At 60.5% G+C, this 23,229-nt stretch overlaps 1 protein-coding gene across 6 annotated transcripts in view; it reads left to right on the top strand.

Moving 5' to 3' along the window:
* The window catches only part of PALD1 (phosphatase domain containing paladin 1), a 68,278-nt gene that overhangs the window by 27,896 nt on the left and 17,153 nt on the right, over positions 1-23,229 (top strand). For 4 of the 6 annotated variants that reach the window (XM_045842278.1, XM_045842273.1, XM_045842272.1 and 1 more), the window contains exons 2-18: positions 4,613-4,825; positions 7,385-7,487; positions 8,755-8,934; positions 10,089-10,253; positions 11,073-11,233; positions 11,401-11,476; positions 12,254-12,405; positions 12,717-12,816; positions 13,004-13,108; positions 16,216-16,311; positions 16,742-16,870; positions 17,308-17,424; positions 17,512-17,667; positions 17,977-18,159; positions 19,226-19,366; positions 19,611-19,682; positions 22,744-22,884. In XM_045842278.1, the coding sequence (XP_045698234.1) occupies positions 4,641-4,825; positions 7,385-7,487; positions 8,755-8,934; positions 10,089-10,253; positions 11,073-11,233; positions 11,401-11,476; positions 12,254-12,405; positions 12,717-12,816; positions 13,004-13,108; positions 16,216-16,311; positions 16,742-16,870; positions 17,308-17,424; positions 17,512-17,667; positions 17,977-18,159; positions 19,226-19,366; positions 19,611-19,682; positions 22,744-22,884 (2,262 nt within the window). In that variant the 5' untranslated portion in view covers positions 4,613-4,640. Of the gene's footprint in view, positions 1-3,854; positions 3,992-4,211; positions 4,334-4,372; positions 4,538-4,612; positions 4,826-7,384; positions 7,488-8,754; positions 8,935-10,088; positions 10,254-11,072; positions 11,234-11,400; positions 11,477-12,253; positions 12,406-12,716; positions 12,817-13,003; positions 13,109-16,215; positions 16,312-16,741; positions 16,871-17,307; positions 17,425-17,511; positions 17,668-17,976; positions 18,160-19,225; positions 19,367-19,610; positions 19,683-22,743; positions 22,885-23,229 lie in introns of those variants that run through there. The other 2 variants (XM_045842275.1, XM_045842277.1) reach the window with 2 other exon arrangements.

Raw genomic sequence — 23,229 nt, 5'->3', positions numbered from 1 at the left:
CCCAGGCTGCTGGCACATGTGGCCCATTTCGGCCTGTGGATGACAGACTCTCCGCCTCCAGATGGGACGCGTTCTCAGGCTGCATGGGGGTCGGGGGGAGGGGGGAGCCGGGGCGGGGGATGAGCCAGGGGGGTTGTGTGTGCAGGAAGCTGGCTTCTCGTTAGACAGCTTCAACTTTTTCAAAAGAATAGTTGAAGAAGTAGTTTTGGCCCCAGTTTTTTATTTTGAAAAATTTCAAGCCCACAAAAAAGTTGGAAGAATTCGCCCTCACCACCCGCCGAATTTCCTCCGTGTGTGTTTCTGCCCCACTCCCAGCCATGGGAAGATTGCAGATGTCGTGATGCTTCTCTTCCAAACACGGCCTTTGTCTCCAAAGAACAGGGATGTCCTCCGAGTGCCCACAGCATCGTCACACCCGAGGAAGTTAACGTGTTCACTGTCCAACATGCAGTTCACACTCAGATTTTCCCACGTCCTCAAAATGTCCATCACAGCCTCTGGCCCTCCCCAGTCTAAGATGCCGTGCCGACGGAGCTTTCTGTCAGGCAGGGCTGACCCACGTGGGGGGCTCCGGGGGTGGGGGGCTTCCCAGGCCTGGAGGTGGACTCCTAGGTGCTTGAAAGGGCCCTTTTCCTTCCTGAGGGTCCCAAACTCCAAGGGCCTTCAGGCCCGTGTGTGCCACGTGCCATGGCCTTTGCTGGCCTTCGGGTGAGCGGCAGCCCCGCTCTGCCCTCCTCTGCCTGTGAGGGGCTGGGAGGGGGTCTCGTTCCCCCTACCAAGGGCAGGGCTGGCCTCCCGCAGCTCCTTCCGGCTCAGGGGCCCATCTGCCCTTTGACCCCCCGCCTCCATCTCTGCTGCTGGCCTGTGCCAGCCCCCAGTTGCCGTGGCTACTCAGCCAGCCAGCCAGTCACTCTGCCCGCCCTTGTCCATTCCTGGCCCCAGGCCCACCTCGAGGTGTCACTTCAATGTGTGACAATTGTGACACGTCCCTGCCAGAACCAAGACCTCCAGAGGCTCGCCCTCGTTTGCAGGCCGAGGCCCTGTACTCAAGGCCCCCCCTCCTGGCAGCCCCCTTGCAGAACACGCGGCAGCGTTTCCAAGCATTCCTCTGCCTTCCGTTTTTAATTCTTATATTTATTGTAGTAGAAAAAAGTAAAACGTCCCAGAAACACATAATTCAGTGGGCAAAGGTCTCCTGTGACCCCAGGCCCCGGGTGGTTTATCTTTTAAATTGCTCTCACCCTTGTGTTGAAGAGACGGAGGCTGAGGGGCAGAGGTCGTGAAGGGGCAGGTCTGGGGGCCCCCAAACCAGTGAGGAGACGGACCGCGCAGCCGAACCCAGGCCTCTGCCGCCCCTGAGCCACGCGGGCTGGGTGGCTCCGGTTCCCGGGCAGCTGCCGCTTCCTCTTCTGTGCGGTGGGCGCACTCACCTGGCTCCCGTTCCTCGAGGGCCGTTGTCCGTAGCAACAGCAGACGAGCCACGAAGACAAAGACCCCACCAGGCGGCACGAATGGCGTGCTTATCGTGGGGACACGGGCGACAGTAGGCAGAGGGCAGTGGGGACAAAAGCACAGAGAAGGGGGAGCCCAGGGGCTCCGGGCTGTGGGGTGGGGGACACCCGGGGTGAGGAGCTCTGACCTTTGTCCAACTTCAAGACTATTACAGATAACAACAGTTCTTTTTTAACATTCATTCCCAAAGTAATTATGTTCATGGTGGGAAATCTAGAAGTGATGGATAAGCAAAAAGGAAAAATAGCATAATCAGTCCCCCATTGGGAATAAGTGCCGCAATGTCGAAACATCCTTCCTGTCTTTTGTGCCTACTCCTCGAGTGCCTACTCGTCAAGTGCCGTCCTTGGTCCCATCAACGAGGAGCCAGGCAAGGTGCAGAGTCAAACTGATGGAGGCAATTTGTGCCATCAGCAATTCTGCGTCCAGCTCCTCCTCTGAGCCAGGCTGCTGACAGCCAGGAAGGATATAGGATGACCCCTGCCAGGAACAGTGTGCAGTGGAAGGAATGTCCCATTTTGTGATGCTGACAGTGGGCTCTGGGAGCTGAGAAGTGGGGGTGGGTGTGTAATCAGGGAGGGCTTCCTGGCGGAGCTGGGCTTTAACCTCCAAGAGTGGGTAGACTGTGGGAGGGCTAGGAAGGAGGGCAGGCTGGGTGAGGGAAGTGTGGGGCAGGGACAGCTTGCCCCGCCCTGCCCTGTGGAGGGCTGAGACCTGCTTTTTGGTCAGGGCATGAACTCGCTCCTGTGAGTCCTGGAAGCCACAGATGCCCTGCAGTTAGCCATCTGTTCCTCTCATAGTCCCTGAGCATCTACTGGGCCCCAGGTGCTGTTCTGAATCTGGAGTCACGCATGGACACGTCAGACACTGTCTTGCTCTTTGGGAGTCAGGGAGACATGCTATACACAGTATAATCCCGTCAGTGACTGGGCTAGGAAAGAAAAGGCACTGAGAGGCTGGAGAAGGACTGTGGGGGTGCGGTGGGCAGGCCACATTGCCAGCTTTGTCACCCCGGTCTGTGGGCAGGGGACCCAGGTCTGGTGATCACTGCGGTTTGAAAGGAATGACGAGGGCGAGCCACGCTGCCGATGCCTCACAGCTGCGGCGCGATGTGAAATGTCCGTGAGCTCTGGGGTGACTGCGCCCCGAAATCTGTCCTGTGGTAGGGCGGCCTTCGCTGTGATTGAAGGAAATGCTTGCTTTTAGTTAGAAGGTAGGGAAGTAACGCCAGAATTGTTTACAGGTCATCCAGTCTTGTGAGACCCCTTAGCCTGGTCACATCCAAACCCACCCTCCCCACTCCCCCCGGCAGAGGCTGGAGCGCTAGGGACCCCGACACTCCCACCCTTGCTGACCACTGCCCCGGTGGTGGACGGCAGTGGTGTGACCCCTGGGACTGCCCGTCTTAGGAGCCAGATCCGTCTGAGACCGAAAGGGCCTTCCAGACCACGCCACCCCTCACTAAGGCCCAGGGAGAGGAAGGAGGTCGCTCAAGGCCCCACAGCCTGTGGCCGGCGGGATGAAGGCCTGTGCCCGAGACACTCTCTCCGGGAATCCCAGGGCTTCACCCTCCTGGAGGCAGTTTGGAGGCAGGTCAGCTTTCAGAGGATACGGTTCTTCCCCCACCCCTGCGACTGCAGCTGTGCACATCTGTGCTGTCTCCTGGCTGCCCTCGTAGGCCCTGGCTGGGGCCTGTCCTTGCTTGTGGAGCCAGTGGGAGATCAGGTGGCTGCAGCTGGAGCTCTGGGGGCGCGAGGGAGGAGGGATGGAGGTGTCACGCCCAGCCCAGACCAATGGGAGCAGGGCCTGGCCTTGGCCTGACCGCTGTCGCCAGCTGTTGCCTCTGTCTGTCATGCCTCCTTCAGGACAGCCACCTGTGCTCTTGGAGGAGGCTGTTCCCACCCATGCCTTCGGGGCCCCGACTGCTGAGAGGGGTCTGGGAAAGTCGGGTGAACTCTGTCGGGAGCCTGTCACGCAGGCAGAGTGGAGAGAAGTGGAGAGAGGTGGCAGGCTCTGCTGTAGGCCAGCAGGGGACCCACTGGGGAGCTCCGTACTCTCTCTGCGCCACCTGCCTTTTGGTTTAGGAACAGACACTCATTCCCTCCACATGTGCCCCCCCCGCCCCCAAAAGACAGAGAGAAATTGGACCTGGTGTGGAGTCAGGATGGGGCTCTTGTAAACACAGGTGTGCGTGTTAACACAGCTGTCATGCAGCTTCTGGGAGTTTTCACAGATGACAGGGCTGGGCAGGGAGCCCTTCCCACGCTGGAGGGGGAAGTCGGTGGCGCTGTGGGAGGGTCCCGGGAGGGACAGCCAGAGGCTGGCATTCTGTGTGGGTGGCTCTGGGGAGGGGGCCTCAGCACGTGGCCGTGGGGAGGCCTGGGCAGCCCCTGACTCAGGGTCTGGGGAAGAGTGGGTACAGCGAGCCCGGCCTCCAGACGGAGCTGCCGGGCACTTGGTCCAGAGTCCACTTCCTGAGGTGCTGCTGCGGTTTTTGGGAGGGCTGGGGCGTGGCAGGGCGTGGGGGTGGTCGGGGCAGCTGGTGCCCAGCCGGAGGTGTCCAGGGGGGTCATCGTGTTCTGAGGACTCCGTTGTCCCTGCACTTCTGCAGGGTTGGGCCATGTCAGGGCGCGGGTGGGGCTGGGGGGCAGGGCAGGCTGGCCCCTCCTTCTCCTGATCCTGGACTGTTGATGTCAGAGGGACTGGCCACCGCTGGGCCCTGGGAGTTCTGTCTTCTGTGTCTGCACCCTGGTCAGCCCTGCCTACAGCCTGGCGTCCATGTGGCCTGATCCAGGCACCAAGAACCCTCAGTCTACACCTGGTATGGCAGGTTAACCCTTCCCTCTCTTATTTTCACCAGAGGAGTGTAAACTCGAATGGGTCACGGCTCCGTCTTTGTGTCTCTGCGTCCATAACCCCCGCAGTGCCGGCAGTGGGCCAGGCACCCGGGAGGCCCTCCGTGTCCATGTGGTGGGCAGTTCCCATGCTCTCTGGGCCTCAGACGTTGGCCTGCACGACGGCAGAGGTGAGGGGTGAGCGAGGTCTCTTCCCGTCCGGGTTTTCCTGCCGCCCCTTGACCGCATACCCTGTCCCCCCACAGGCCTTGGCTCTGAGATCACCGGCTGACGATGGGCACCACGGCCAGCACGGCCCAGCAGACGGTCTCTGCCAGCACGTCCCCCGAGGGCCTGCAGAGCGGCAGCACCCTGGATGGGCGGCACGCGCTTGGCGCCCACCCCTTCCAGACTGTGGGCCTGCACAGCAGTAAGGCCAAGTCCGTCATCCCCAACAAGGTGGCCCCCGTCGTGATCACGTGAGTGGCGGGGGAGCTGATGGTGTCCCTGGGAGGCACGGCTGTGGAGGCGGCCTGGCGGGGTGGTGGCATGCGGGACTTAATGTCTAGATGAAGACACGGAGGCCCGAGAGTTAGGCAGTCCATCCGGAGCCACACAACATGCAGGAGGCAGAGACCCTGTGGCAGGTCTCCAGCCGACGGGACCTGCTGTGCCTGCTGGGCCAGGGAGCGTGGAGGAAGGACTGGCTGGGGGGACACTCTTGAGAAAGTGATTTTTTGCTGAACGTTTTCAAAGGATATGTATATACTTAGATGCATAAAATTTAGACCCCCCCCCCCCACAACCCACAATTATGGTTGGAAACTGAGGTGAACACCAGACCACTGAAGGGCCGTGGGCTGGAGAAGCTGGAAGCTGTTGGCCGACTGTCCGAATTAGGTTCCCCAGGGACATTCCTGCAGGAGGCCTCGGGTTTGCTCTGAGACCACATTTCGGGAGAGACTTGGATGTCCAGAGGAAGTGGGTCAGGAAGGGGCCCTGAAGCCCTGTCTGCCCCGTGGGGCACAAGGAAGGAGTGGGTGCTGGGGAGCCCCGAGGCCGGAAGACGGAAGGGGCACCGGCTCCGTCTCCTGGGGCGGCAGAGAGCCGTGTCTGACCCTGAATCTGCCCGCTGTGCTCCCCCGCCTCTGGCCCCCCCAGGAGGCAGGAAGTAGGACAGGGCGAGCTAAGCATCGGACGTGTCCCACACGTGGAGGTTTGACAGGGACCTGGCAGATGGGCCTTCCGTGCAAGGAAACCTGAGGGTGGGAATGATGAATTCAGCCTGCTGGCTTTGGGGCCCGGCTGGAAAGTTATAATCATGACACATCATGGGGTTCACGGTGAGGGGGCAACAGAGACGTTACATGAAGACGACTGGACACACAGTCTCTCTCCCAGGGCTGCCAGCACCGTCTGTCCGGGCCCCCAGGGGTGTGTTGGGGCGCATGTCCGGGTCCTGCTCCATGACCTGGGGCAATCCTATTCCTTCCTGGACCTCAATTTCTTTGTCCGGATATGTGGGGGTGATGTTCACCATATTTAATCCAGGGGTGTGGCTCAGAGCAGGCGCCAGCCTGCTGTGAAAACCCACTGTCATGGGACTGTGCGCGCCTCCCAGAGCCAGCTGCGTGCACGGCACCCCTCGGGCTGCAGGTGTTTGAGGTGGGAGGGGCCTTGGAGACCATCTGGCACAGGGGTAGGCGAACTACTGATGTAGCTTGCAGGCCGAGTCTAGCCCAGCATCTTTTTGTAAATGAAGTTTCTCGGGAACACTGCCTTGTCACGCATTTGTGTGTTGTCTGGGGATGCTTAGCACTTCAGCCGCAGAGGCAAGAAGTGCAACAGAGGCTTTGAATGGCCCACAAAGCATAAAATACTTACTTTCCGGTCCTTGACATAAAAGGTTTGTTGACTCCTGATCTGATAATACCTTTCAGATAAGATGTGAACAGTGACTTGGATACGCAGTTTGGGGAGGCAGAGAGAGCTGCCCACCGCGGGTGCTGTGGTGAGAGGGGGCGGAACCGGCAGCAGGACCCGAGTCTCTGGACTCCTCTCCTGGTGCCCCACCCCCCGCCCCCTGGGGCTGTGTCTTCCTCGGATTACTATCAGCAGCACAGGTGCTTTTTGTGTCTCGAGGGCACAGACCTCATGTGGCGTCTGCAGAAACCTGGCTTTGTACCTGTGGGGAATTTTTGAAATGGCCCTCTGTGGAGGTAGAACTACCAGTAGTAACAATAGTTTTATTAGTAAACGCTCGTTGTGCCCGAGGCACTGGGCTAAACAGGCGCATTCAGGAATGCGCTGATTTCTCAGAGCAGCCCTAGGAGGTGGGGGTCACGGAAGCGGAGCTCCGGGGAGGGAGTAACTCCAAAGTCACGGGGTCGTGATGCAGCGGAGGTGGGTTAATGCTCAGGGCGCACAGCCCCAAAGCCCGTGTCCTGAACCACCTCCCTGTGCTGTGGGATGGTCGGTGTGGAGGTTGTTCCCAGAGACAGTCTGACGGAGGGGACCATCCAGGACCGAGGTAGCTCCGGAACAGAAGCCTTCTTCGAGACAGGAGCTGCTCTCACACAGGAGTCCTGGAGATGCATGGGGCTCCCTGATCAGCCAGGCTCCTCCTCTCTTGCTGCCCTGCCGTCTCCAACAGGGGCATCCTGCCCTCACTTCCAGATGCTAGCCAAGGAGGAGGAGAGCAAAGTGGAAGACCCACACCTTCCCTTTGAGAGAATGGCCCAGAAGTTGTACCAATCACCGCTCCTCACACCCCGTTGGCCAGCATTTAATCACGTGACCACACTAGTTATAAGGAAGGCTGGGGAATGTAGTCTTCATATGGATGGCCCAGTTCCCATTCCAGGGTTCTGTTGCTGACAAGGGGCAGAGTGGATATTATGGTATAATGGGCTGTCTCTGCCACAGAGGGGTTCAATCACTTGGGTCGGGGTGGGGTGGCCCTGCTGTGAGGTCTGGTGAGGATGGAGTGGACCCGGGCCATGGAGGTTGCCTGATTTGGTGTCCATCTGCCCCATTAGGTACAACTGCAAGGAGGAGTTCCAGATCCATGATGAGTTGCTCAAGGCCCATTACACGCTGGGCCGGCTCTCGGATGCCACCCCTGAGCACTACCTGGTGCAGGTGAGTTGGGCCCTGCCCTTCCCTCCCCCTTCCAGCCTCTGTCCACTCCTCCTGTCCTCCCTTCTTATGGGTTTCCTTCCTAATCTTGTCTTTTTCCCCCTGCCCCCTTCTCTGTTTTCACCACCTCATCCCCTCCTCTGGTCCCAGTCCCTCTTCCTCTCACCTCCTGGTTTTCTGGGGCCCGTTCCTCCTGCCCAGGGGAGCCCCTGTTCTTCTCTCCATCCTTCCCTTGCCTGACCCCAGCCTGCTGATACCCCGTCTCTCGGAGCCCCAGGGGGAATGTAGACGAGGGCAGAAGGGCCCCAGGTCCCAGACTGCTTCCCCAGGCTGGGGGCCTCCCTCCCCTTCTCTTTCGAAGTTTCAGAACTTGTCTGGCTTAGCGCTCTCTCTCTCTCTCTCTCTCTCTCTTTCTCTGGGCTTGAATACCCCCTAGAAAGTAAAGCCCACAAGGACAGATGACTTTTCATCTCTCTCGTTCGCTGCTGTAGCCCTGTCCCTCAGAACGGTGCGTGGGCGTGTTGTAGGTCCCCAGTAAACAGTGAACGAGTGGCAGTGAATGATGATGACAAACTGTACTCACTGAAAGGGTAGCTGAGAGCTTCTGGCGTCTGGAAGAACTGGTCCCACTCACCTGTCAGCAGTGCGGGCGCTCAGGGAGGTAGAGGGGACGACCACAGGGTTTCTTTGTGCCCAGGAATGAATTCTTCTGGTTCTCCCTACTTGCCCCTGGCCCCAAGTACCATTTTCCTCCTTTCTCTGTAGTCATGGCATCTTCACCCCCATTGGGGAGGGGAGAGACCTGCCCGTCCTCCGGACTGCAGGACCCCGGGAAGGGGCAGGTGCAGTCTCCCTAGCTGACTCCTGCCACCCCAGCTGGGACTCCTGGCTCTGGCCTTTCTCCATACCCTTCCCCCAGCGAGCTGCGGGCCCACCCCAGAGCCAGCTTCGGTTTCCTGCCCTGGAGTACCTTTCCCCACTGTCCTTCTTTAGCGCCTGGCTCAGATGCCAACACCTACGTGAAGCATTCTCAGATTCCCACGCCGAAGGGGCTGTCTTTTCTTTCTTCTCACTCTGTGATCCCCTTCCTGGGATCATAGATGATCACGTGTTTTGTCTGTTTGTTCTGTGAGCGTGCAGACAACTCGAGGACCATGTCCCCTACCCCAGTTTCCCCGATCCCCATCGCCTGGGGCCTGGGACAGAGCACTGCCTGTAGGAGATGTCCCGGAGTCATCTCAGTGGCCCCCTGTGGCTCTCCCACTGCCAGGGACGCTACTTCTTGGTGCGGGATGTTGCTGAGAAGATGGACCTGCTGGGTACTCTGCGGAGCTGTGGGGCCCCCAACTTCCGGCAAGCGCGGGGCGAGCTCGCTGTGTTTGGCATGGGACAGCCCAGCCTCTCAGGGTTCCGGCAAGCCCTCCAGAAACTCCAGAAGGATGGACACAAGGTGAGCATGGCCACTTCTCAGGCTGGGGCCAGCCCCTCAGATCCGGGGAAAGGGGGCCCGAGAAGAGGCAACTTCATGGGCTTTGGACGGTCCTTGGCCACGTGATCGGGAGCGTGGCTGGCGACCTTGGCCAAACCCTGCCAGGCCTTGAATACCAAGGTGGTCTTTGTGGTCAGCATGGTTGGAAATTCTGGGCCAATGTTATTGCATTGTCCTGTGTGGACACGGGAGTCTCGAGGTCAGAGTCCCTCTCACCCCCCACTCCAAGAACCTCCTGAGAGGAAGTGGGGATGACGGAAGGTGCCACAGCGAGAGAGCCACTGGGTGATGATGGCAGCTGACCCTTACAGGCTCACCTCAACCCTGTGTGTGTGTGGGGCAGTTACTCTCGCATTTCACAGAGGAGGAAACCTGGATTCAGAGAGGGGAGGTAACAGCTCGTGAGTGTGTCCCAGGACCCAAGCCCAGACATCCGCATTCTAAGTGCTGGCTTTCAATGCCCCTCCTCCCCTGCCTGTAGTCGAGGGGGGGTTTGCCTGCAGGACGGAGGCCGAGTGCCCACTGTGATTGCAGGCTCATGGTGGGCTCCCTGTAGGCATGCAGACCAGACATTTGACCTGGGGTTGAGACAGAGAGTTGCTGAGTGACCCGAGTGGGGTGCGGGCAGATCCCCTCTCCCAGTGTGACTGCCGGTTCCTCTGGGTGGGGCCTGCCCACACCTCTCCCTCTGTCTGCACGACGCACAGTGAATGATCGATTGCATTGTGGTCATGGGCCTTCATTTCTGATGAGTTACCAAGTGCTGATTTACCCAGGGCTCTGCACTAGGGATGGCGGAGACGTGAAAGCACGCAGGAGATGGTTCCCCGTGAGGAACCTGTAACCCAGTTGCGGGGGAAGGATGTGTTCCCAGGCAGTGTTGCTATGGAGGGGGGTCATGAGGTGCAGATGAAGGACTATTGGCCCAAGGGAGGGTGTCCGGAGCAGGTGGCGTTGGGTCTGCGCTTTGATTCTGGGGCAGGATCCGGGTCTCAGGGATGGGGTGGGGTGGCGAGCCTGTGAGGAGGGGGGACAGCGAGCTTGGGGCAGGAGCAGCGGCTGGGAGTCCGTGCCCTGAGGTGGTGATGGCGCCGTCCCTCCTTGGGCTCCGGCAGGAGTGCGTCATCTTCTGCGTGCGGGAGGAGCCCGTGCTGTTCCTGCGGGCTGACGAGGACTTTGTGTCGTACACGCCTCGGGACAAGCAGAGCCTGCACGAGAACCTGCAGGGCCTCGGGCCTGGGGTCCAGGCGGAGAGCTTAGAGCTGGCTATCCGGAGAGAGGTGAGGGCCCCTGGGGTGGGTGGGGGCCTCCTCCCTGGTAGGCCTCGGGCAGCTGAGTTGAGACCCCAGCCCACAGCTCAGCTGTGCTCTCGCTGGCCCCTACTCACCCACTTCCCTGCCCTGCGTGGGCCAGTGGCTGGTGACGAGGCCAGCTCACGGGCAGCCAGGGGACGGACTGCTTGTTCCCAGCACTGCTTGCCTCTGCCCCTTTCCCACCCTGCCTCTCCCCTCCACACTCAGCACCCTGCATGGAAGGAGGTCTTGGGGGTGAAAAGGACACTAGGCTAAGAGTCTGAGAGTGAAGTCCAGCCCCCGTGAACTGTGAGGCCTGGGGGAGTCACGGCCCTTGTGGCCTCTGTTGGTGTCTGAGGTTCCTCTGTGCTCCACCGTTCATGATTTGTCAAGGTCTCTGAGGCTGCTGACACACCACAAAGGTGTATAAATAATGGGGTCACAGTGCCCTCCAGGACTTCTATGGACAGGAACCGAGGCCGCTGTGGCCCCTGGTCATCTCCCCACCTCCCTTCCTGGCCTCCTCTCCAGCTCCCAGCTGACGGAGTCTAGCCCCATTCTTCAGTCTGGCGGCTTAGCTGCCTCCCGCTACCCACCGGGCAGAGCCTTCCGACCCTACCCCAAGGCGTAGGTGGCTGCCTTTAGGACACCAGTCATAGACAGCACCCTCGGCCATGTAGTTCCCTCTGGGGGAAAAGCAACTTTTCCATCGCCTCCGTGTGGCCCGTCACTCCGGAGCTCAGCTGGGAAGACCGGGAGGGACCTGATGGCCTGCCATGGCCCTCTGGCCCCCACACGTCCACACAGATCCACGACTTTGCCCAGCTGAGCGAGAACACGTACCACGTGTACCACAACACCGAGGACCTGCAGGGGGAGCCCCATGCCGTGGCCATCCGGGGCGAGGACGATGTGCACGTGACCGAGGGGGTGTACAAGCGGCCCCTGTTCCTGCAGCCCACCTACAGGTACTGAGGGCCAGTCCCAAGCGGGACCCCAGGGTGCAGGGTGTGGTGATCTCGGGGCCTGCTCTCCAGCTGTGGCCTCAGTCTCACCAGCTGCAGGTGGGGCGCAGGGGTGGAGGGATGCCCAGGGTATGTGGCCTGGCTGATGGGCTGCTCCCCTCACCGGGCAGGTACCACCGCCTGCCCCTGCCAGAGCAGGGGGCCCCCCTGGAATCCCAGTTTGATGCCTTTGTCAGTGTCATCCGGGTAAGTGCGGGGGAGGGGGAGCAAGGGCCTGGAGGGTGGGCCTGTGTATAGGCCCTGACTCCGTGGAGATGCTCAGGGTGGGCTTGGCCTCTGGATTTCCTCAGAAGGAGCCCTCATTCTGTGTTGTGTGGGGAGTCCAGTATGTTGGGGATGTGTGCCTGTGTGTGAGGGGTTGTGTGTGTGCACGTCTGCATGTATGGGCTGTGTGTGTCCAGGTGTCCCGTTTGGGGCGTGTGTCTCTACACTCCCACGGACGGAGCCCAGCGCCGGCCGTCTGGAGGACCGGACTTGGGGTGCCCGGGCTGCTAACTTGCCGTGTGGTCTCGGGCACGTCCGATCCCTCCAGGCCTCAAGTGCCTCGTTTCCTCACTGGAGCTGAAATGTTAGCCTCCGGGCTCTTCTGCTGTTACTTCCCGAGTCCTGGCCGTGGTGCTCGCTCGGCCCCTTCAGGAGGCTGCCTCGTTTAAGCTGCGTCTCACGTCTCACGGGGCGCGTTAGATGTGGCCTTGGCCCTGTCCCTCTGAGTAGTTCTTATGTCCAGAGCCAGTGCCTCTGTTGCCCCAGGGCCTGGGGAGGGGCCGGGCCTGGGCTCCTGGGGCGGGTGGAGTGGATCGGGCTGTGGATTTGGGCAAGAGAGGCTGAACTGCCTGTCTGGCCCCACCTTGCTGTAGACTGTGGGGTGGGGGCGGGCTGTGTCGTGACCCCCCTCCCCAGTTGCTCCTCAGCTGAGGGGTTTCTGGGTCATGCCGCCAGCTGATACTTGCGCTCCTTCCCCAGGAGACCCCCAGCCTGCTGCCGCTTCGAGACTCCCACGGGCCTGCCCCTGCTCTCCTCTTCAGCTGCCAGACAGGCGTGGGCAGGACCAACCTGGGCATGGTCCTGGGCACCCTTGTCCTCTTTCACCACAGCGGGGCTGCCTCCAGGCCAGAGTGAGTGGTGTGGGGCCCGGTGCCCCGAGGGACTGCCCCAGTGTGCCAGCGACACAGTGGGAGCTCGGAGCCAGAGCTGAAAGTTGGGCATCTGGGGGTTCATTTCCCGGTTTACCACAGACTTGCAGGGTGACCTGGAGAAAGTCACTTGACCTTTCGGGGGAAAAGTGCCCCTTGCTCCCCGCTGCCTGATTTGAAAGGCAGACCTGGAGCCCGTAGTCAGGTGCCTGTCAGTGGCCGGATAAATGGGAGAGTGTCCACAGCGGGGCCACCTAGAGTGCTGATTATGCTCCCGCCCCCTTCCTTGCCAGGGCTGTCCCTGCGAAGACCAAGCCTTTGCCCCTGGAGCAGCTCCAGGTGGTCCAGAGCTTTCTCTGCGTGGTGCCCCAGGGGAGGAAGATGGTGGAGGAGGTGAGCAGGGGCTGGGCAAAGTGCTGGGCATTCCCTCCACTCAGGGTGGCATCTGCTCCACCCCTGACGAGCCCTGCTCTCATTCTCGGCCAGCCGTTCTCTTTACCTCTTCTCTTCTTTTCTACCCCCCACCACCTTTCCTGGGCTCTGCTCCTCCTGCCCCCGCGTCCCTGGTCCCTGGCACCAGGTGGACAGAGCCATCACTGCCTGTGCCGAGTTGTACGACCTCAAGGAAGTGGTGCTGGAAAACCAGAGGAAGCTGGCGCGCGTCCGGCCGGGGAGCCCAGCCCAGGTGAGGCGCCAAGAGCACCTGCATCATCAGGAGGAACCTGCAGCCTCGTTTCGTTAGGCCTGTTGCCTGGTCTCCTTCAGACCGACTTTCCTGGGGGCTTCTCCTCCCATTAGCAGTGCGGCTCTCAGAGGAAGGGGAGGAGGGGAGCTGCGTGTGCAGGCAGCACGGACGGAGGAAGAGGGGAAGTTTACTTTCCCTGACCAGGCCCCCTGGCTGCAGGATAAACAGGATGGAGGAAGGAGCTGCTGGCGGGGTGCTGGGGGCCTCCGGATCCAGATACTTCCCAGACTGCCCCTGGCCCCCACACCTGCCCGCCCAGGGCGTCCCTTCGGGAAGGCCGGGTTTGGTCCAGCCCGCCGCCTGCGGAAGCCGGTGGGCTCTGGGCTGTCTCAGCAGGCCGGTCCCCACACCCTGGGGGGAGGTCTGCGGAAGGAATGTAAAGCCTGCAGAGCCTTTTTATGTTTTAACACTTTAAAACCATCTTTGAAAAGCAATATTGTATGATGGAAAGTGAGAAGTGGGAGAAGGAAACTGGTCCTCCTCATCCCGGTGTAGCTGCCGCGGGCATTTCGGGCCAGCTCCCTTCACTGCTCGAGTCCCGGATGTTCTTGAGTCGGCCGCCCGGCCCGGGGCGCGCGTCCTGCTCCCTTTGTTCTGTGTTTGTCCCCTTTCGCACCTGGCTGTCGTACCGAGGATTTTCCCGGCTGCGTAGCGTAAGGTCACGGCCAGATTCAGCCACCATCGGCCTGATGGGTCCAGAGTGCGACGGCCCAGGCTCCGGCCCTGGCCCTGCCACAGGCAGCAGTGGCTGTGGGCGGCCGCGGAGCTGCTCTGTGCCTCCAGTGTCCCCACCTGCAGCCCGGGGCCACCGACGACAGTGACCCCGAAGGGCTGCTGTGGAGAGAAGGTTGGAGGAGGTCCACAAGGCACCCGGAAGGGGCCTGACGCGGAGCAGGTGTCCTGGCTGCCGCCTGCCATGGCTTATTCATGGGCCCCTCTGGTCAGGCGGCTGTCGCTTGCAGTTCCGTGCCAGTGTAAACACTTTCGCGTTAAGCACCTTCGTGAAAATGAGACTTTTCTGGAATTTAGGAATTTTCACCATGGTCTAGATTAGGGGCTGGCACTCTGCGGCCCGCGGGCCTGGCCCAGCCACCCCTGCTTCCGTGGGTCAGTCAGCTCTATCGGGATGTGGTGTTGCTACAGAACAGGCCCAAGGGGGCGCTGTATGATGTACTGCTACTGAAATGACCCCCCACTAGGTTCTCTGTGCCCGCTGCCAGAGGAAGGACATCTCTCAATGCCAGAGATTTGTGAAAAGGAAAGGAAATGTTTATTTAAAACTATACAGACTTAGAGTAGTGACTTAATGTCTTCATTAAAATACTAAAGTCCTTTAGAATACCCACAGATGCACACAGTCCTTCCTTCCTTCCCCCTTTACTCAGTCCGGGGTACCGTGTCTCTGGAAAAGAAGTAGAAGTCTGTGATTCAGGCTGCTGGCATCATCAGCTGTGTCGCCACCATGATCTCCAGTTAATCCAAAGCCATGTGGCACCTTCTCATGGCTCACTAGCAAGAGTTCTTTCACCCCTTTTCTTCCAGGCAAAGCCTCTCCTGCTTCCTAAGCCACATAGCAAAAGGGAGCACCCCAAAGCCACGTGGTCCTCACTCTCGCCAAAGCTGTGGGGTCCCTACTCTGCCAAAGCCTCATGATTCTCCCCTCACATGGCTGCCGTGCCTGGGTTTAAATCCCAGTGCCAAGCTTCCTCTGCAGCCCCATTTCCAACTCCTCCCACACTCAGTTACACCTGCCAGCATTCCTGTATTCTTCCAGCTTTACTGGGCTGCCATCATGAGTCTGGGCAGGCGTGGCCCCGTGGCGTGGAGCCAATCATCTCCAAGTTCTCATGCAGGTTCTGTAACGAGGGGGGGTTGCCTCCCAGTTATGTCTTGGGTGGAAGTCACTTCCATCCCCCTGGCTCAAAGCAGGGCCACAGCTATTTAACATATCTATGAAACCAGTTAAAGGTTATAGATATGTTAAATGACCATGCCAGAGGATAGCTGCAAAGCTGTGGCTGTACCAAATAGCTCTGGCATGGTTCTGCTCCCTGTGTCCCCTCAACTCACACCTGTGGGGAGGAGGGGTGAGGACATCCTATATATTTTTCTGACATTTTCTGGACATCTTGAGTTCTGGACCCCATTCCAAATCCCTATCTGGGGCCCCCCGCTTGGCTGCACCCTGCTGCAGTGTCGCTGGTCCGTTGCGTACTGTCCCGGGCTGTCTCACGCTGCAGCGGCGGAGTTGAAACAGACGCTGGGCGGCCCACAAATCTAGAGTACTCACCGTTTGGCCTTTTATAGAAATGAAAGTTTACTGGCCTCTGGCCTAGATTCCCAAAGTTGGAATTAAGCTTCATCAAAGGGCATGAACTTTCTTTCGGCTTGCGCCCACCTCCCTTGCCCTGCACAGGGTTTACCGACCCAGCAGGAGAACCCCGATATCTGAAGGCCAAGAGAGGGACTCCGGGGACCAATCCAGTACCCTCTCTGACAAACCCTCAGCCAGAGGAGCTGGGCTGGGGTTCGAACCCGTGTTTGGGGACCCCACTGTGTGGCTTTGAGCGGCCACTTCATTTCTCTGAAGCTCGGGTTCCCCTCTGTAGAGCAAGGGTGCTGATTGTGGCCCTCTGGGGCGCTGTCGGGAGGGTCTTTTTGTTTTCTCACAGGGAGGGCCACAGGCTCAGGGGGTGAGGGCCTCTGGCTCAGGGGAGGGCGCTGATACATTTGCTGCTTCAACACAGACGGTGAGTGTGCGTCCTGCCCGGTGGGTGGCGCTGGAGCGTACCGGGCGCCGCAGCCTGTGTCGAGGCTCAGAGCCCATGAGCGAGGCGGGCCCTGCACCGAGAACTGTAGAACCTGCTGTAGTCCCCATTGCTGTCGCTGTGCCACGGGTTACCTGCTGCAAATGGGTAGAACTGTGTTAAGAAGGGAGAGGTAGATCGTCTTCTGGGGATTTCTGAGGCTTAACTCCTGCCCTTCCCGGGATGGGGACTGTGTGGCCGGGGTTGCCCAGTCTTGACCTCCCCACCCGCTCCTCTCAGGGAAGCAGCAGCCAGCACAGTGTCCGGCAGAGGGCGCTGCGGAGCCTGGAGCGATACTTCTACCTGATCCTCTTTAACTACTATCTGCATGAGCAGGTGGGGCCTGGGGGTGAGTGGACTCATGCCCCTTCCCCTGGGGCCCCTCCAGTCTCCCCACCACAGTGACAGGCATGGGGTCAACAAGGACCTCTGCGGAACTGGGGAGCAGAGTGGGACACCTGTGTTGGTTTCAGAAGAAGGAGAGACCCAGATGGTGGTGGGGTTGGGGGGGTATACCTGAGTAGTTCAGGCAAAGGGAGGCCCTACCGCTCTCCCCTGGCCCCTGCCCCATCTCTGTACCCTTAGCTAGGACATCGGTGCCCAGAAAGATCTTGCTTTGGACGTCCTGGTCCTTGCTCCCTACCCTCTCACCCGTGCCCTGGGCCATCTTGGATGCCTCCTGGGGCTCCCCCACCCTGGGGCAGGCAGGGAGAGAGCAGGGTGGCCCTGCGCCCCTGAGCTCCCGTCTCTCTGCCTCGGGCTGCAGTACCCGCTGGCCTTTGCCCTCAGTTTCAGCCGCTGGCTCTGTGCCCACCCTGAGCTGTACCGCCTGCCTGTGACCCTGAGCTCAGCTGGGCCCCTGGCCCCAGGGGACCTCATCGCCAAGGGCTGCCTGGTGAGTGTGGCTGGCTGGCTGGCTGGGGAAGTGTGACGTGTGGGCACTGGCCCTTAACCCCTGTGGGGTCGGTTAGGCACTGCCTCACACGAGGCAGAGGGGAGATAGCCTCTGGGGTGGCAGAGTCTTCTTGTGAGTGTAATGGGGCCATTTTCAGGCCGAAGAAGCAGGTGCAGCTTTGGCCACTGGTCTAGTCCCCTCTCCTGCATTTCACACTGAAGTGCTCTGGGCAGGGAGTCAGGAGCCCTAATTGTAGAGTCTTTGTCGCTGGCTTCTCATCCTGGAGCCTCAGCTCCCTTATCTGAAAGTGGGCACCGTCGGCCGTCCTCTCACTGGGGCCCTGCTGGAGATCTGAGTGCGACCTGCCGGTCTCGCCCTTTCGTTGTCCCCTGGGGCTGGTCCTGATGACCTCCCGGGGGCTGCTGCTCTCCCCACAGGGTGCAGATGATCTCATTTCCCTCGACGCACTCAGCACTATCAGAGAGATGGATGTGGCCAACTTCCGGCGGGTGTCCCGGATGCCCATCTATGGCACGGCCCAGCCTAGCGCCAAGGTGACCACCCCAGCAGGAAGGGGCCCCCTTGCCGGGCGGCGGGAGGGGAGGGTTGAGCACTTTGCTGACCCCCTGCTGCCCCACCAGGCCCTGGGGAGCATCCTGGCCTACCTGACCGACGCCAAGAGGAAGCTGCAGCAGGTCATGTGGGTCAACCTGAGGGAGGAGGCTGTGCTGGAGTGTGACGGGCGCACCCACAGCCTGTGGGGGCCTGCGCCGCCCGGGACCGCTGACCGACTGGAGGTGAGGCCCCCTGCCTCCTGCACACCCCAGCACGCCTGCGAAGGCCTGGGGACTTGGCCTGGGGGGTCTTTAGGAGGTCTTGTGTTCGTGTCGTACAGATGGGGAAACCAAGGCCCCCGGGAGGAGCAGTGTCAGGGGTGGATGACTCGGGACCCCTGCCACGTCCCTTGCCCAATGCTGGGTCTGGTGTGTGTCCTGCGAGGCTTGGGAAGGGGCAGGCATGGGTCTGGGAGCCAGGGCTGGTCCTGGATGTGGCAGGCTCTGGTCCTTCAGGGCTGCTTCAGTGGTGCTCCGCCCACCTTCCCCTAGGACCTGGAGACCCAGCTGAAGGCCCACCTGAGTGTGCCTCCCCCAGGCGCGGAGGGCCCACGGACCCACAGGTTCCAGACGTGCCTCACCATGCAGGAGGTCTTCAGCCAGCTCAGCGGGGCCCACCCCGGCCTCACCTACCACCGTATCCCTGTGCCAGACTTCTGTGCACCCCGCGAGGAGGTGAGGGGCCAGGGAGGCAAAGCCTCTGGGGAGGGAGGGCAGCCCCCCCGTCTGGCCTGGGCCTTGGCTGTGGGCACGGCTCTGCTGAGGGCTGGGAGGGCCCCGGTCCACAAGGTTTTACGTTTGGCCCAGGTGGGTTTATTTGCATCCCTTTCAAGCTCAGTATTTGCCTGCGTGTGTACACGTGTGTCCATTATGTGTTGTAGGTGTGTCGGGGCGAGAGTGTCCCTGCTGTTTGTGGTGTGTGTGTCTGTTGGGGACTGTCTGCAGTGGTGTGGGTGCCGTCGGGAGTGTGTGTGTGTGTGGGGGGGGTGTGCATTTTAGTGGGGCCTGTGTTGGACATCTCGTCTTTACTGGGCACAGGTGTGCAGAGTGTCTTTCGTAGAGCTGTGCGCCATGGAGTGTGCATGGGGCTTGGGGGAGGGTGTGTGGGATGCTGCGTGTGGCGCAGGGTGTTGGTGTGCACACGTCTGTGGACGTCTGTGGTATGTACCTAGTATGTATCGTGTGAGGGTCCGTGCACCTGTGTGACACAGCAGTCGTTTGGGTGCTGTGTCCCTGCGGGTCAGTGTGGTGCGCCCCGGGCCTATGACAGGCTCCCTGTGACAGGTGGTGATGGGCTTGGATTTCCTGTCACCCTGTCCTCTGTGCTCCGGTTGTTTGCAGTTTTTCACCCCCTGGTGGCCATGCACTGCAGTGAGCCCTTGAGTCTAGACTCTGCCCATAAGCTGAGACTTGGGTTGGGTCCATCTTAGGTGGACAGTAGAGCAGGGGGTCCGTGAAGGCCGGGGACACAGCACGTCGAAGTGCATGCACATGTGCACGTCCTGCCTGGCACACGGCAGGCACCAGGAGCCCTAGGACTGTGCGTGTGTCAGTTCAAGGGTCAGGCCCTGTCCCGGGGCGAGGACTGTGCGGTACGAGGGGCTGGTTGTGCGCACCTGGTCTCATGTGCACGGCGGTGAGTTGAATGTGTGTGTGGGCTGTGAGCCTGACAGAGCCTGGCACGGGGTGAGCACTGCCTTTGGGGCTGGGCCACCTCGAACGGACTGGTCTCCCCACACAGGATTTCGACCAGCTACTGGGAGTCCTGCAGGCCGCCCTGGCCAAGGACCCCGGCACCGGCTTCGTGTTCAGCTGTCTCAGCGGCCAGGGCCGGACCACGACGGCCATGGTGGTGGCTGTGCTCGCCTTCTGGCATATCCGAGTATGTGCGGGAGGCCCCTCGTGTATGTGGGGGGGGCGGCCTGCCTGGGGGGAGCACTTGGTCCCTAGGGATGCTGGCTCTGCCAGGAGGGTGTGGGAGCAGAGATGGTGCCTGGTGCACCCCGAGGTCCTGGGCAGAGGGCCAGTGGCAGGGTGGGCCGATCCCTGGCAAGGGGCTCCCGGCGGGAGGGAGAGGCGCAGCCGGGGTGGGAGCGCTCCCCGCCCCAGCTCCCGTCCCCCCTCAGGGCTTCCCCGACGTGGTGGAGGAGGAACTCGTGAGTGTGCCTGACGCCAAATTCACCAAGGGGGAGTTTGAGGTGAGCATGCCTGTGGGGTCCCTGGGGGACACCTGGGGGACACCCTGGGAGAGGGCAAGGGGGAGTGTTGCGGGCAGGGCTGGGGGGTGGCTTTCAGAGCTCTCAGTGCCATAGCCTCTCCCATCTCATCACAGTGGTGCCTTTGTTGCCATTTCACAGATGGGCAGAGCGAGGCCCGGGCACTTGGCTCTGGGGCCCTGGCAGATGAGCGTGGGTTGCCTTTCTACACTGTTGATGGTGCTCTCTTTTTATTGCAAAAGCTTTAAATTTTGATGTTCAGTTTGTCCATCTTTTCTTTTGTTGCCTATCCTTATGTGTCATATCCAAGAAGTCATTGTCAGATGCAGTGTCGTGAAGGTTTTCGTCTGTGTTTTCTTCTAAGAATTTTATAGTTTTAGCTCTTATATTTAGATCTTTGAGCCATTTTGAGTTAATTTTTGTATATGGTGAAGGTAAGGGTTCAAGTTCATTCTTTTGCATGTGATATCCAGTTTTCTCAGCACCGTTTGTTGAAAAGAATGTCCTTTCCCCACTGAGTGGTCTTGCATCCGTGTCAGAACCACATGCCCGGCCCCGGCCAGGCGGCTCAGCTGGCTGGCGCGCCGCCCTGAGCACCAGGAGGCTGCGGGTTGGACCCCTGCTCCGGGCATGTATGAGAGGCAACTGACCAGTGAATGCTCTCCCACATCAGTGTTTCCTCTCTCTCTCCGCCTTTCTGTCTCTCTGTGATTAATGAATATATCCTTGGGTGAGGATTAGAAAAAGCATTTGACCATATGCCAGGGCTTATTTCCAAGTCGAATCCTTAGTCTTCATGCATCCCTCAGACGTGATACTCAGAAGTCTCTCTGTGCACCCCCGGCAGTTTGCTAGGGGCTCCGTGTGCACTCGCTTCTTCACCCTCCGTAGCCCCCAAGAGTTACAGTAGGTGCCTTTGCTACTCCCAGTTGACAGATGAGGAAACCGAGGCAAGGGAGCTAGGCTTGTCACCCTAGAGCCGTGTGAGAGAGGATGGGGCTGGGGTGCAAGCCATGTGGTGGACCTCAGAGCCTATGTTCCAAAATCACATCATTTGACCCTGAGATGCCCCTCTACCCCTGTCCTCACCCATCCCAAGATGGTGAGCATGCCCAGCCCTGGACTCTCCTGTCTAGACCGGTTTCCTTTGCAATTAGTTTGCCCACAATCCCGTGGGGTGGTTCTAATAGAATGCGAAGAGGGCTGGGATAGACATGGGTTCTGAGGGCTGAGGGTGCAGCAGGGGAAGCCCAGGAGGACTTCACGGAGGAGGTTACATTAGAGTGTGTTTTAGAAAGTTGACTGAGTTCGCTGGGTGAGAGGAGTAGTGTGCAGAGGAGATCAAGTGTGCAGAAGACGGAGTCTAAAAAGGCCAGGAGCTGTTTAAGGCTGTGATTAGCAAGAACGAAAGAAACTGGGCTGCAGTGGGGGGAACCTTGATTGTGAGGACCCTGGAGGGCCACATTATGTGTTTGACCTTGCCCTTGAGGCTAGCAGGGAGGCAGAGAAGTCATGATCAGACTCTCATTCTGGAGGGCCGGTTGCCTGGAGGAGGCGGTGGAGAGGAGAGGCAGGGCCTGAGTGAGGAGGGGCTTTGGGACAAGCAGGAAAAACTAGTTCTCTTCGGGAGGTCTTGGGGCAAAGAAGCACCCAGGATGACCTTGGCTTTCTGGCCGGTGGTGGTGACAGCCAAGGAGGTGGAGAATTCATGGGGAACAACAATTTAGGATAGAGGCTAGGAGTTCTGTGCACTGAGTTTCTGCTGGGGGAGCTCCGAGTGGGACCCACTCCCGACCTGTGCCCTTGAGGACCCGCCCATGCTGTGCACTCCCCAAGCAGTGTGCTGACCCGGAGCCCGGACCGGGGTAGGGGCTGGGCCTCTCCCTGCAGCCCGGGCCAGGTGAGCAGAGTCCTCCCAGGCTATGGGTCCTCCCCTCCCAGTCCTGGCTGCAGCTCCATCCCTGGACCTGCCAGCCCTGGGCCTGTCCTTTCTGAGAAAGCTGGAGGCGGGGCCCAGTCATGGAGGTGGGACGATGGGCCTGTGTGCCAGCAGTGGGCAGGTGGAGGAAGAGTCGGGTCAGGTTTCTGTCCTTTCCTTCAAGGTTAGCAGCTGCCCCGGGGCCCTCCTAGAGGGAGAGGCCTCGCTCTCAGGGGTCAGGGAGCTCCTGGTCTGGGGGGGCGAGGGTGCGGAACAAGTGGGCGCAGGAGCAGGTGTCTCGAGTGTGGGGCGTGATGGGGGTGCACCGAGGGGCTCCACGAAGGCAACGTGCTGTGAGGAGGGTTACGTGTGAGGTAGGCAGGCAGGCGGGTCAGGGGCCTTGCCGATCTGGGGAGTGCGAGTGCAGGGGAGCCCTGGACGGATCGAAGCTGCGGAGCCCACAGGTGGGACAGGCTCCCATTTATAGTCTCATAAGCCCTCTCTGGCTCCAGGGAGCAGGCGGGGCTGCCACAGTGGGATGAGAGGTGCTGGGGGCTGGATTGGTGCTGGCCGGGTGCGGACAGTGCCAGGCTGACAGATTTACGGGGCAGGGAGATCCACAGGGGAGGTGCTGGGAGGGACAGCTGGAGGGAAGAGTGTGCCCTGTGGAGCGGCCTTCCTAGGAGTAACGGGGTTACATCAGATGAGGGGTGTCCATGAGGGGTTCCCTATAGCCGGGTGTCCCCGCAGGGCCTGGTGGCTGTGGTGGGGTACAAGCAGAGCCAGCTGGGCCCCAGCACAGGCTTGTCCTGTACCCTGCCCTACCCACCAGCACGTTACACCGAAAAACCCTTTTGTAGATTAGAGTCTGGATATGGGTTTGTTTGAAGCAAGGGTTCAACTGCTTAGAAAAACAAGCGCCTTGGGAGCCCTGGCCTCAGAGACGCCCAGGAGCCCCTTGTGCCCATCCCGTCTGAGAACCAGGGACAGGCGGGGCTCCGTGGTCAGCGCCTGGGCCTCGGGGCCAGGGTGGCCCCTGGCGTGGAGAGAGCCTGTGGTAGGGGCAGGAGGCCCCACCTGCCCACTTTGGTTTTCTCTCTGCTCAGCCCCCTCCTCTGGCCCCAGGTGGTGATGAAGGTGGTACAGCTGCTGCCCGACGGGCACCGAGTGAAGAAGGAGGTGGACGCGGCGCTGGACACAGTCAGTGAGACCATGACGCCCATGCACTACCACCTGCGGGAGATCATTATCTGCACCTACCGCCAGGTGAGCCCCACCCTGAGCCCGAGTGCGCAGCCCAGGGTATGCTGCTGTGGGTGCGAGGTGGCTAGGGCTCCCTGGGGACCTCATGGGCTCTTGGTCACTTCTTTACCTTTTGCAAGTGGAGGCGATCCCTGAAGTGGATCGTGCCTGGACCCAATGCCCCGGCCCAACTCCAGAGCACCTGGTGGGGTGTGTGCAGGGGCGCTGCCCAGAGTACTCTGCAGCTGCTGTGGCCTTGGGAGCCTGGCCAGGATGCCCTGGTTCCCTGTGGTGCCAGGCGCCAGCCCTCCAGTTCCTGGTGTGGGGACCGGGGGCCTGGCGAGAGTCAGGTGGTGGCCGGGCCCTCTG

Source organism: Phyllostomus hastatus, unplaced genomic scaffold (assembly GCF_019186645.2).
Source record: "Phyllostomus hastatus isolate PE091 unplaced genomic scaffold, TTU_PhHast_1.1 phas_contig_38, whole genome shotgun sequence".
Taxonomy (NCBI): Eukaryota; Metazoa; Chordata; class Mammalia; order Chiroptera; family Phyllostomidae; genus Phyllostomus; species Phyllostomus hastatus.
The sequence above is the reverse complement of the archived record's forward strand: the minus strand, read 5'-3'. Positions and strand labels throughout refer to the sequence as shown.